The following is a 13,911-nucleotide window of genomic DNA, read 5'->3' as shown; positions in this document are numbered from 1 at the left end:
TCTGGTGTGCATGGCAGACATGTCTCTTAGTGTTGAGCATATCAAATAAGAATGTACTTTTTATTTTTTATATTTATTTATTTATTTATTTTAAAGATTCTATTTATTTAAGAGAGAGAATGAGAGAGAGCACATGAGAGGGGTGAGGGTCAGAGGGAGAAGCAGACTCCCCGCTGAGCAGGGAGCCCGATGCGGGGCTCGATCCCGGGGCTCCAGGATCATGACCTGAGCCGAAGGCAGTTGCTTAACCAACTGAGCCACCCAGGCGCCCCAAGAATGTACTTTTTAAATTTTATTTTTTAAAAGATTTTATTTATTTTTTTATTTGAGAGAGAGAGAGAGCACACGAGCAGGGGCAGAGGGAGAGGGAGAAGCAGGCCCCTTGCAGAACAAGAAGCCCGACCTGGGACTCGATCCCAAGACCCTGGATCATGACCTGAGCCAAAGGCAGACGCTTCACCGACTGAGCCACCCAGGCGCCCCAAATAAGAATGTATTTACACTGGAGGTGGATGGTGGTGATGGCAGCATGACGTGTGAATGCATTTAAGGCCACTGAACTGTGTGCTTAAAATGGTGAAGGTGAACATTTTCATATTATGTGTATTTTACCACAATTAAATAAAGCAACATAAAAAATTATATGTATATATATATAAAGAACCCAGCCTGATCCTGGCACATAGTAGATACTCAGTAAACATCCACTAAATTAAGGAGTAAATGGTGATAAGGAAGGACCAAACAGAGTTTCTTCTCTCAGGTACAACCTTGGCACCTAGGCCCGTCAAGGGAAAGAGATGGCCTTTTCAATCTTGTACGAAATATGCCACCAGGTCCACAGATGGGAGGAAGACTGCCAGGCCTTCTGTAAGGCCTATCCTGACTTCTTGCCTCAAGCTCAAGATGGCCTTATGGAATGCCTTCCCATTTCTCAGACATCATTCTGGAGGATATAAACTGAGCAGCTTCATGAAGGATACCTAAAGGCCGTTTCTGGAATTCTGTGGCACTTTTCATAATGAAGACAGGCTTTAGGTAAAGACTAGTGGACAAAGAATAAAGTTTGGTCTGCTCGGAGACTAATGGACAAACCTTCGAGGTCAGTGCCTTTCTGACAGAGAACTGAAGCTCCAGGATTATTCTAAGTGGAAGACGAAGAACACTCATCTTTCTTTTTCACTTTCCTTTTGTTTTTCTTTTTTTGGGGGGGAAGGGTGAAGAATGAAAGAAGAATCGCCTTTTTTTTAAAACTCAGGTAGGAGTTATGGATAACTCCCAAGTACCTGTGCAAATGAATATGATTAACTTTGCTACTCCAGAAAAAAATTTTAATCCCAAAGTCATTTATTTTGGCTTTAGAATAGACTAGCATTTGTGTCGGATTTTCTTGCCTAATTACTTTTTGCTTAAGCTTATTTTAAAATTGTTTTAAATTCCTTTAGTGTGACAGCCTAGGGAAGTGGGGGGTGGGGAAATGGGCCACAGAGAGGATCTGAACTAGAATTGCAGCTTTCCTATAGAAAAGCCTCCTCGTATGCTGCCAGTGGGAGAGCAAAATTGGAATCAGCTTTCTGGAGAACAATTTGGCAAAATACTTTTTAAAGTCTTAAAAATATGCTTACTCTTTGATCCAGTAATTCCACTTCTAGGAATTTGTCCTAAGGAAGTAATCAAACAAGCATGCAGAAATGTAGGAACAAGGCACTCACCACAACATTTGTATCGGCAAAAAAAAAAAAAAAAAGAAGACGACGAAAAACGAGTAAAACCAATGGAAAACATTGAATACTATGAAATTGATTAAATAAACTATGTCCCTTTCTCCAGCGTGTGTAGTCATGTTGTCTGATTATAGACTTTTGAAATGTTTACCACATCTTTCTAAGTGAAAAAGAGAATAAAATAGTGGGCACAGTTTGAAACCGTGCCTAGACACAGAGAAGGATAGGTGAGGAGATGGATAGATGGGGGAATGGAGGCCTATCTCTCCAAGACACATTCTGCAGTGTTAACTTTGGTATTGCCGAGTGGTGAAATTGTAGCCGATTTTGTATTTTTTGTGTGTTTTTCAGATTTTCTACTTGAACATGTATTGCTTTGTAACTAGAAAAACCAACAGTCCTATATTTAAGAGAATATATGTTTAATGTATCAATGAACACATTTAGTGTTGCTATATAATACCCACAAAGTGGGTAATCTGAAGGCACATAAGGTAGACGGAATGTATTTACTTCAGGGTCACATTCATACAAGTGAATTATCAGCAATCATATTAAATACATAAAATCAGATGTACCGTAGGTTAAATTATGTTTCCCAAGAAAAAGAACCACATTCAGCAAAAATCTGTGAAGGCACAATTAGAGGATCATGTCGGTGTCCTATTTTCTGATCCCAGCACTAGGAGGTAGACAGTTCTAGAGCTAGGAGTACCACAGTTTTGCCAAGCTACAAAGACTGGTCGGTGGGTTTTCTGTGAATTATGTGTAAAACATGTTTATTGTCCAGATAACACTAGAACAATACTGGCAGCGTTTAAAATCATTCTTAATTGTCTGAAAGCAAAACCCATTTAAATTTTCTACTGCGTCCCCTTCCTTATCTCATTATCATCATGCAGAACTCCACATCTCAATGGGGAAAGAGTGAAAGCATAAGGTAAATGACAATCATAAACCTTTGATGACCCCAAAATAGCTCTTGGCTCACATTTTCAAGAACTCTGCTTTATATAACCAGCTGCAGGGAAAATTTGTTCTTCACTGTTTGCAGCCTCAGCTCTGTACACATGATGGGGTTCTCTTTTATTTGCAGTTCCTAAATTCCGAAGACACCATGTGGCTTCACTGAAGGAAAAACCTTGCAGGTCTGGCTCCCTGTTGTCTCAGGTCAGATGGAAAAGCCTTTTGTGATTAACTCGGCCACAGTGTGTCCTTTGGTATTTGGAACTTCAGTAGGAGTTTTTATTAGTTATCCACATTTTGAATGCTGACTCAAATAAGCTGCCTACAATGGAAAAAGCAGAAAGATCTAGCCCTTTTGACGCCAGATCGAATCCCCGTTCTCCCACTGGCTGTGACCTTGAGCAAGTTCACTTAACATGTCGGGTCTTGGTGTCCTCAGTTAGGAGAGTGGGGCCTTCCCATTTCACCTCGAAAGGCTGTTCTTTGTCAGCCATGAGGCTTTGTGCCAGCAGGGGACAGTTATGGTCTCTCTAAACACACTGCCTTCTCCCACTTTGTTTCTGACAGTTTCCTTATGCTGCCCCACCTCCCCAAGAGCCCGTGAAGACTCTGAGAAGCCTGATCAACATCCGGAAGGACACACTAAGACTCGTAAAGTAAGTTCCCCTGGGGTGGGGCTCAGGCCAGGTTCTAGGTGCAGCACAGCCGACTCCCCCCAGAGACTTGGGAAGCAGTTTCTGCCAGACCCGGAGTCTGATCCCCCGGGGCTCAGGGACGTGAACCGCCCTGGCACTGACCGAGCAGCCCCGGCCCCAGAGATTAGGTCTTCCTGCATCTAGATTGTTCAGAACTTGGCGTCTGTGTTTGTGAAGGATTTTCCCTTTCCTGGAAGCAGTCCTTATTATCCTTGTTTTATTATTTTTTTTAAAAAAGAAGAATTATTGCGGGAACAATTGAATTTTGCCACTGCTTCAGCAAGCCTAGGGAAAAATGGGATATTTGAAGTTGGAATATAAAATCCTTATTTTATTGCTTACATTTACTCTTTATCTCATGTGTCCTTCCTCTGAGGAACTCGTAGTGCCCTCAGCTGGTTGGTTAATCATCATCATCAACATTAATGATCATCAACACTTGCCTTCTCTGTGCGATCCCTAAGATAGTGTAATTTTGACACTGATGCTGCAGATAGCCAGTCTGCTAATGCACTCGCTGGTCCCCTGGGAAGGCAGATTTGGCTAGGGCAAATGATGGGTCCCAGATTTTTCTAAATGGACACGGAAGATGTCAGTCCTGTTAACATTAGGAAGTTTATTTCTCTCAGATAATTGTTTTAATATAACAACTTTATTAAGATAAAACTCACATGCTGTACAATTCACCCATTTAAAGTGTACAATTCAGGGGCGCCTGGGTGGTTCATTTGGTTAAGCGTCTGCCTTTGGCTCGGGTCCTGATCCCAGGGTCCTGGGATTGAGCCCCACATCGGGCTCCCTGCTCAGCGGGAAGCCTGCTTCTTCCTTTCCTGCTCACCCTGTTTGTGCTCTCTCTCTCTCTCTCTGTCAAATAAATAAATAAAAATCCTTAAAAAAAATAAAATAAAGTGTACAATTCAGTGGTTTTTAGTATATTCAGAGTTGTGCAATCATCACTACCATCGAATTTTAGAACATTCTCGTCACCCCCCAAAAGAGACCCTAGACTCACTCGTGGTGACTCCACATTCCCCCCTCAAAACTCTCTTCCAGACCTAAGCAACCACTAATTTACTTTCTGTCTTTCTCTCTTCATTTTTATATTTCATTTGTCCCTGAAGTTTTGACTGCTTCCCCAACTATTCCCCCAGCCCCGGAGTCCACTCTGGGGACCAGGCAGCCTCAGAAGGAGGTGCTCTGCCGGGGAGCAGCCTGCAGCTGGGGGCTCGCCCTCCCGGGGGCGCTTCACCCTCCCGGGGGCAGTCCCCGAGGCAGCAGAATGGATTGAGGCTCCTGAGGCCACTCTGCACTGTGTTTCTCTCTCATCACACGTGGCTATGGCTCAAGGGCCACACTCCAGCAGACTCTGCAGTGCTGGGAGGCGCTAGCAGAACCCCGCCTGGAAGCCGAAGACCACCCTGCTTCCCAGCTCTGCAAGCACCGAGCACCGTGCTCACATAAGTCCCTGAGCTTAGAGAGCAACACCACACTTTACCTTTCTTGGCTGTTGTCAGGATTCAACAAGATAATAGGAGGAAAAACACCTGCTGTTCAATAACCGTTAGAGTGAAGGGTGTTCTTGCTCTGTTTTTCCAAGATTACGGGAATAGGGTAGATTCTGATTCACAGATTTCCAGGTAAAGATGGAGGATTGAACATCTTTTGCTTCCAGTCAAAACCCACTAATACGAGTATTTTTTAAAAGCATTAATCCAGAAGACCTGGGGGGATGGGAAAGAAGCCACAGCAGTGCGGTTTAGGGACTAGAACAAAGGCCAGTGTTAAATAACTTAGCAGGCCCTGGAGATCAGAATCCTGAGTGAGCAGAAGGAAAAGCTGAGAGTCACCCAGTTAAACTGTTACCCCCGAAGGCTCAGGAATTGGCAGTACCAGGACCTCTGGACACCAAGATCGGAGGCAAAAATGAAGAGGATTGGTGGGAAGCATGCTGAAGAGGCTGTCAGATCCCCCGCTATGCTGCACAGCCAGAGTTGTCCTCCCCACACCCTGGCGGAAGGCTGGCAGACGATTCTCAATGGAAAAGTTAAAACAGAGACCCTGGACTCAGGGGACCTAGGCACAGCTAAAGTTGAACTCAGTACTAAAAATGGGGGTTAAGTAAATTTAGGTACACTGGATGTTGAACCCTCCAGCTTGCCACCCTCACACTTTCTGCCCCCAGGCCCTCGTCCAAAGAGAGGAACACTGTCTCTGTGGAGTAGAACCCTCCCGGATGGGAAGACCAAAGAGACTGGCCTTGGAGATTCCTCCAAAGACCCAGATCAGTCCCTGGGGAAGCCCAGGGTCCCCAAACTACACCATGCACTCAGAGTTCCAATTAGGGCTTTTAACTTTCATTTTTTAAAGATTTTATTTTATTTAGTGTGCCTGGGTGGCTCAGATTGTTAAGCGTCTGCCTTCCGCTCAGGTCATGATCTCCAAGTCCTGGGATTGAGCCCCGTGTCGGGCTCCCAGCTCAGTGGGGAGTCTGTTTCTCCCTCTCCCTCTGCCTCTCCCCCTGCTTGTGCTCTCTCTGTCTCTCTGCCTCTCAAATGAATATTTTATTTGAGAGAGAGACAGCACCCACACAAGCCAGGGGAGGGGCAGAGGGCAAGGGGAAGCAGACTCCCCACTGAGCATAGTGCCCAACCCTGGGCTCATCCCAGGATCCCAAGATCATGACCTGAGCCAAAACCAAGAGTCAGACGCTCAACTGACTGAGCTACCCAGGCGCCTTTGGGTTTTAAATTTCTTTCTTTTTTTTTTTTTTTAAGATTTTATTTATTTATTTGACAGAGAGAGCCCACAAGCAGGGGGAGAGGCAGCGGGAGAGGGAGAAGCAGGCTCCCCGCTGAGCAGGGAGCCTGATGTGGGGCTCTATCCCAGGACCCTGGGATTATGACCTGAGCCGAAGGAGACACTTAACCGACTGAGCCACGCAGGCGTCTCTGGGGTTTTAAATTTCTTAAATATGAGCAGACAACCAAAGATTCTTAGATGTGTAAGGAATGCCCATAATATGAAAGACAGTGGCAGAACAAACCAACAGGGGGAAAAAAGACTCAGAAATTAAAAACATAGTAGCAGAAATGAAAAAGCCAATAGAATGGAAGAGGAAAAGTTGAAACATTCCAGAAAATGGGGGTGAAAAGGTTGAGATACAGAAAAGAGGAGAGATACAAAGAATAGAGTGCCAGTGTACAAGGTCCCACATCCAACTAATGGTTCTGGAAAGAAAACAGAGAATATAGAAGGAAGGAAATCATCATTAATGACATAACTAATTTAAGAGAATTTCCCAGAACCAGAGGGCCTGAGTTTCTAAATGGCAAGGACCACTGGAGCGCCCAGGTCAATGGATGATAAGGCAAAGGCCCTACATCAAAGGAAAACAGGGTCAGCAATCAGAATAGCTTCTTCTTGGGAGCAACACTAGAAGCTGAGAGATAATGCAGCAATGCTTTCAAATGGCTTTTTAGAAGTATTTATAACCTGGAACTCCTTACTCAACCAAACTTTCAATGTAGTATGACTGTAGAATAAAATCTCTCAAAGAGTTTGTCCCTCCGACACATCCTAGTGGAAGAGGGGCCCTGCCACAAGGAAAGCGTACCCTGAGGAAGAAGTTAGGAGATGCGGGAAGGAGGTGGCGGGGACTTCCCAGGGTCATGGGGGAGGGTGGTCCCTGGAGGCTGTGTGCAGGCACACAGCAGGCCTGGGGTCCCCTGGGCACCTCCTCAAGAAGACGAAATGCACGGAGCACCTGGCGCTTCTGAACATGGAGAGAGATTTAACCAGCCAGCAGAGGGCTAGGGTTTGGGTGGGTGATAAAAGACACAGAAAACTGAGCCACTGAAAAAGGAAATGAGCCCAAACTCCAAGAAAAACTGATGCAGGAAAAGACAAATAATCAGCGATTACTCTGTGGCTAGGTTGGGGATCATGTGAATATAATCGCAGTAATGCAGACACGAAGGTACTGAGCTACCAGAATCATGAAGTACGCACTGGGGGGCGGCGTACTTATATGGGGCAGCGAGAGGAAAGAGAAAGAAAACCTGGCTCCCATGGTAGGAAGTCTGTGGATAACACCTGAAACTGAAAAGTCAAGAACCGTGTGAGCATGTTCTGTAGAAACATGCAGGTAAATGCCAAAATGATCAGCTAAAAGAGGTAGAGATGGTTTCTGAAGAGGAGGCGGGGGGGGGGGGGCTGCTGCTTTTGTGACAGGCCTTGTGGAAACTATGTAAACTGTGTGAGTAGTAACTTCAATTACAGTAAAAACAAAAACAAAAACAAAAAAATTCTGGCCAATGCCCAAGCGTTCACTAGCGCTGTGAAGTATCAGACATCACCGAAATGCCCCCCCACAGTGTCATGAGGGACTCGGCCAGCATTCAGAATGAAGACGGAGGCCTAAAGTCTATGGCCATGGAGAGAAGCTCACAATGTATTAAGTTAAAAAAAAAGATAAATCTAAAAATACTGATTTGCTATCCCCCAAATGCTGAGTCTGTGTGGTTTCCCAGGTGTGCGGAGGAGGTAAAGACCCCTGGAGAAGAGGCTGGCAGAGCTAAAGTCCGTTACAACGTGGAGTTCACCTTTGACACTGACGCTCGGGTGGCCATCACCATCTACTATCAGGCCACAGAAGAGTTCCAGAATGGGATTGCCAGGTGAGAACCAGAGACCAGGTGAGCCGCGTCCTTCCCACACGGGTGAGGGTCCACGCCTTCCACACTCGCCCGTGGAAGGAAACCTGCTGCTACCGCCAGGTGAGATCTCGCTCCTGAATTTGGATTTTCGTCCCAGAGCCCCACCTCTTTACCTTTTCCCTGCAAATTGTGCCATCCTGTGCAGTGGCAGGTGGCCGCGGAACCTTTCATTTCATCAAGATGCTGTTAAACATCAATTAAGCGACCTTTCTGCGGATGGGTGGGTTGAATGGATACGTTTAGCGGCATGACGGAGCAAGAGCAAAGGAAATGGATGATAAGGGAAATATTTTCTTTCCTTTCCTTTTCTGTACCCAGAGCCTGCTGATGTTGAGACCAGGCGTGGGACAGAGGAAGTGGCCCCTCTGTCTGGGCTCGCTGTTGACTTTCGCTTTGCTTCCCTCTTTGCTCCACAGCTACCTCCCCAGAGACAACAGCCTGCAGTCGGAGACGGTGCGTTACAAGCGAGGGGTGTGTCAGCAGTTCTGCCTGCCCTCCCACACCGTGGACCCCTCCGAGTGGCCGGAGGAGGAGGTGAGCGGCCTCTGGACCAGGCGGCAGGCTGCTGGCCGGAGGGGCAGGGGCAGCTTCCTCACGTGGACCCAGAGGGGCCTAGGGCCTCGTCCAGACTACGGCCAGCAGTGCCTGGGCTCCCTGGAAGCTCGGAGGCCACGCTGTCCTTCAGCCCTGTGACTCCTTCACGCCCTTAAGAGATACCTGATGTCGTTAATTTTTCTGTTCCAGAGTAGCCCATTCACCTCAGATACTTGGAGAAAGCCATGCTCAGAGAAAAGCACCTGCAAGTTAGAGGATTTTATAGCCACAAGGCTTTAGAAAGAAACCGTGGAGGGCACCTGGGTGGCTCAGTTGGTTAAGCGACTGCCTTCGGCTCAGGTCATGATCCTGGAGTCCTGGGATCGAGTCCCACGTCGGGCTCCCTGCTCAGCGGGGAGTCTACTTCTCCCTCTGACCCTCCTCCCTCTCATGCTCTTTGTTTCTCATTCTCTCTCTCGCAAATAAATAAAAATCTTAAAAAAAAAAAAAAGAAAGAAAGAAACCGTGGCCTTCAATGAAACAGACTTAGGTGGTCACGAGGTTGACGAACCAGAGCAGAGATGAAGTTAATGCTGCTGCTGCTTTTTTTTTTTTTTTTAAGATTTTATTTATTTGAGAGAGGGAGAGCATAAGCAGGGGGAGCAGCAGAGGGAGAGGGAGAAGCAGGCTCCTCGCTGAGCAGGGAGCCTGATGCGGGGCTTGATCCCAGGACCCTGGGATCATGACCTGAGCCAAAGGCAGACGATTAACCGACTGAGCCACCCAGGCGCCCCGAAGTTAATGCTTCTTGACGACACCTCCCTCCCTGATGGACTACTGTGCCATTTCAACATGTTAAGTCCTTTTTTTTTTTTTTTTCCTTTTCTCTCCCTTCAGCTTGGCTTTGATCTGGACCGAGAGGTTTACCCTTTAGTGGTCCACGCCGTGGTGGATGAAGGAGACGGTAATGGGCACTTTCTGTCTTCTTTTCGCTGTACACACTGCCCTTTGGTGGTGCACGAACAACAGGCCCTCTCCATCGGGATCAGGCAGGTGGTCTCTACGTCCCCGCGTGCTCCTCAGGCGGACGAGAGCAGCATGGGTCACAGAATGTGCCCCTTCTCCTCACACCCCAGAGCGTTGGTTTGCTGGGTACGGGGAATCGGGGAAGGTAGACGGGCATCAAAGTGTGGTGTTGGGCTTTCTTCCTCATCCATGTGCCTTTATTTATTTTTTTTTTCAGAGTATTTTGGCCATTGCCATGTACTGCTGGGCACTTTCGAAAAGGTGAGTAACTTCACAGGGCCTCACTTTATTACTTTTAACTGGCTTTTGTGTGGGGACGCGGGCAGCCCTGTCTGCCGGCTGCCTGAGTGCGGCAGGATGGGTCTGGCTCGGAGGCTGTGGTCAAGCCGGAGGCTACCCTGGGGTCTGGTTGCAGCCCTGCTGCCAACTTGCTGTGTGACCTGCAGCTCCCGAGGCCTCAGTTTCCTCTTCTTAAAATGGAAAGGTCAGACTGGATACTTGGAAGGCCCTGCGGGTGTGAGGAGTCTGTAATCGCACGCATGTGTAATTGAGAGCAGTAACCAAGAACCCCTGGTACCTTCTTGCCCCTCCTTCCAGGTCATAACTGTTCTCTTTCATTCCAGCACACAGATGGAACTTTCTGCGTCAAGCCCCTCAAACAGAAACAAGTGGTAAGTATTTGACGGCCAGGGGTCCTCTGTGTCCCCACACCCTTCTTTCTTTTGATCTTTCTCTTTTTTTCTCTTTTGCTAAGCACCCTTCTTCTCTCCCACCACCCGTTTTTTTTTCTTTTTAAATCAAAGAAAAGTAAAAAAGGGAGTACTTTTTGTGTGTTAGAAACTCCTTGGGTGGCCTGAAAGGAATACCAATGTTGGGTGTCTTTATTGTTCCAGAATTGTTGGTGTTGCGGCCGCCCTTATGTGAGCAAAGGACTTGAGAAATGAAAGGACAAGATTTGTCTCTTGACATTAGGTTTAGGGAGAGCTCTTTTTATTTAAAATGCCAGGGTGAGAAACATTCCAAGCTAAAGGATAAAGTGTTGGGGTCCACTTCAGAGCCAATTAAGCCCAGGGCCCTAATTCATCCCACCACCGCTTTTCTACAATCCCAAGTTTACTGGCCATCTGCCCCCTTCCAGAATGACTGGCAAGTTCTGCTCCTAACTCCTGCTAGGTGCCAGTACTTTTTTTTTCCACTTTTGCCGGAGTGGGAGCAGAGTCAGAGAGAGTGAGGAGGGGAGAGTGGTGCCAGGGGCATTGGCAGGCCCCCCTGCAGATGCGTGATAGATGCATTATTCATTCTTGGGGGTTAAATGTGCTTCCCTCTTCATGAGGTCAATAGCAGTCAATAACACCTGAGTATAAATTTGTTGATAATATCTTTTCCAATTTAATCAATTAGTAGGTTGAAACAAGTTTTAAAAGGCAGAGGAGAAAACAGATCCTGAGCCCAGGGTACTGCCTGGGAAGGCCAAGCCTTGGTGAGTTGTCTCATGGGGAGGCCTCGTTCTCCAGGACACCTAGAGAGGATGGAAAGGCTAGGGTAGCTCAAGGTAAATGGTTTATCTATTTTCCTATTGCCAGCTTGACATTAGCAACAGACTCTGTCAAACTGGAGAGTGGGATATGAAATCAGCGACAGGCTCAGTCTTAGGGGAGGACCTCGGTGGGACAGAGGTGAAGCAGAGGGAGGAGTGGGCTCACAGAGAGAAACAAGGGAAGGGCCTGCTTTGGCACTGATGTGGCCCAGGCTAGGGCAAGTGGGCATTGAAGTTGGGGTTTTAAGGAATAGGGCCAAGAGGGCTCCTTGGCCGTGTGGGTGGTGGGGTGGCTCGTGCAGGTAGAGGGGCTCAATCGGCCTCCCCTTCAAGGTCCTACTCTCTTTCTGTCTCTCTTCTCATGTTTTCCCTTCCACTCCTTCCCTTGCCTGTTTCTCCTCTCTTTCTTTCTCTGTTCCATTCCTTTATTATTTTTTTCTAAGATTTATTTATTTATGGGGCTCCAGGGTGGCACAGTTGGTTAAGCGTCCAACTCTTGATTTCAGCTCAGGTCGTGGTCTCAGGGTCGTGGGACCCAACCCTGCATCAGGCTCCGTGCTCAACGGGGAGTCTGCAGGAGATTCTCTTTCTTCCTCTTCCTCTGCTCCCCCCCCCGCTTGTGTGCTCTCTCTCTCTAAAAATAAATTAATTAATCTTTAAAAAATAAAATCTTTTGGGCGCCTGGGTGGCTCAGTTGGTTAAGCGACTGCCTTCGGCTCAGGTCATGATCCTGGAGTCCCGGGATCGAGTCCCGCATCGGGCTCCCTGCTCGGCAGGGAGTCTGCTTCTCCCTCTCCCACTCCCCGTTTGTGTTCCCTCTCTCGCTGTGTCTTTCTCTGTCAAATAAATAAATAAAATCTTAAAAAATAAATAAATAAATAAATAATAAAATCTTTTTAAAAATAGATTTATTTATTTTAGAGAGAGCGCGAGGCAGGGAGGGAGAGAGAAACTTTAACAGACTTTGTGCTCAGCATGGAGCCCGATGCAGGGCTCAATCTCGCCACCTGATCATGACCTGAGCCGAAACAAAGAGCTGGACACTTAACTGACTACACCACCCAGGCGCCCCTCCTTTCCTTTATTTTTATAATGTCCACACTTCACTTCTATTATATAGCTAATGCTTTTATTTTGATGCATATTCTTCCACCCTTTTGCTAGTCTGTACCTTTCTTAACGATGCTTTCCTGTCCCTAACAGTGAGCTGCAGTACACGAATTAGTGTTGTAGTAGTTTTATGTTCCCTCTTGGGCATAATGGTGGGTGAATTAAACATTTGATTTTCTTTTCCCTGTCAAAGAGAAAACATAAGTAAATAAAAGCATCCTTTACTTGTCTAGGCCTTTGATTTTTTTCATTGTGGATCAGTAGTCCTTGGTTACCAGAGAAGGTTGAGGGGCGAGTTCCCACTTTCTCTCCGTCGAGTCAGCCTGCCCTTGAACTTTGCTGTTTGCTCTTCAGGTAGATGGGGTCAGCTACCTCCTTCAGGAGATCTATGGAATTGAAAACAAGTACAACACACAAGATTCTAAGGCAAGTTCTATCCAAAATTCTGAATGTACTTTTCCCAGGAGGCAGAGGGAGAAACGCTCTGATGAAGCTAGGATCTAGGGGTTTAGCATGCCAAACTCTGGAATCAGTTTGGTCCGAGGAGGGTATTTTCTTCCTCATTCCAGATGCTTATGCTTACATCGCTTTGGAAATGAAAAGCATCGGCAGGTTTGGAGGAGTTCCTCTGCAGAGGTCTGGCCGCTCAGTTACCCGGCTACCCTGCAGAGTTCCCACATGGCCACCGCCCTTCCCCGTGTGGTCTCCTTATGTCTCTGCCCCGACCGTCTGAGCCCCCTAGGATGGCTTGAGATAAACAGCTCCCAGAATAAGTGAAACCCAGTATGCAAACGCACGTGCTAAACTGTAAAGTCCAAAGTAAATGTAAGATTTTATTCTTACTCCCCGTCTCAGCTCTTCAGGCAAGCTGCTTGCAAAGAAAACAGAGGACGCCAAGGTCTTTGTGTCACTGGCTACGTTTCTGTCTCCCGGGACAGGTGGCTGAGGATGAAGTAAGCGATAACAGTGCCGAGTGTGTGGTGTGTCTCTCCGATGTGCGGGACACTCTGATTCTGCCCTGTCGCCACCTCTGTCTGTGTAACACGTGTGCTGACACCCTGCGCTACCAGGCCAACAACTGCCCCATCTGCCGCCTGCGTGAGTCCCGGAGCCGCAGGCCGAGACCCACCGGGAGGGTCTGCAAACTGACCGCCTGCCCGGCGCGCGGGAGGGGGCCCTGTGGCTTGTGCCCCGGCTCCTGTTCATCCTGACTCCTGCACTGGGATGGCCTGATGTTCTGTTTCCTTCTTCTAGCCTTCCGGGCACTGCTCCAGATCCGGGCCATGAGGAAAAAATTGGGCCCCCTGTCCCCAACCAGCTTTAACCCCATCATCTCGTCCCAGACGTCTGACTCAGAAGAGCATTCGGTGAGTTGGGCTGGGCACCGGGACCACCCGGGAAGCACGCGCTCTGGTCTCCTTGCTGGCTCTTTGCACCTTTCATCCTTCTTTACCTGACTTTGCAACAAGTAATTAAACCCCTGACAAGCTGCAGTGTTTAGTAAGCTGGCTGAGGTCACGTTGTGTTAAAACCAACCAGTATTACAACGGAAAATTGGATACTGATCATTAAATCCCCCTTTTCCTCCCTGGGAATTCGGCGTC

General features: G+C 47.4%; 1 protein-coding gene across 1 annotated transcript in view; it reads left to right on the top strand.

The window, feature by feature from the left end:
• The window catches only part of RNF157 (ring finger protein 157), a 96,481-nt gene that overhangs the window by 66,921 nt on the left and 15,649 nt on the right, over positions 1–13,911 (top strand). Inside the window, exons 3-11 of the mRNA XM_044921398.1 lie at positions 3,258–3,346; positions 7,915–8,061; positions 8,517–8,634; positions 9,532–9,598; positions 9,878–9,921; positions 10,284–10,331; positions 12,662–12,733; positions 13,246–13,405; positions 13,562–13,674. Of these exons, the coding sequence (XP_044777333.1) occupies positions 3,258–3,346; positions 7,915–8,061; positions 8,517–8,634; positions 9,532–9,598; positions 9,878–9,921; positions 10,284–10,331; positions 12,662–12,733; positions 13,246–13,405; positions 13,562–13,674 (858 nt within the window). The remainder of the gene's footprint in view (positions 1–3,257; positions 3,347–7,914; positions 8,062–8,516; positions 8,635–9,531; positions 9,599–9,877; positions 9,922–10,283; positions 10,332–12,661; positions 12,734–13,245; positions 13,406–13,561; positions 13,675–13,911) is intronic.

The sequence above is a fragment of the Neomonachus schauinslandi genome, chromosome 15, assembly GCF_002201575.2.
Source record: "Neomonachus schauinslandi chromosome 15, ASM220157v2, whole genome shotgun sequence".
NCBI classification, from domain to species: domain Eukaryota; kingdom Metazoa; phylum Chordata; class Mammalia; order Carnivora; family Phocidae; genus Neomonachus; species Neomonachus schauinslandi.
This window is presented reverse-complemented; position numbering and strand designations above follow the sequence as displayed.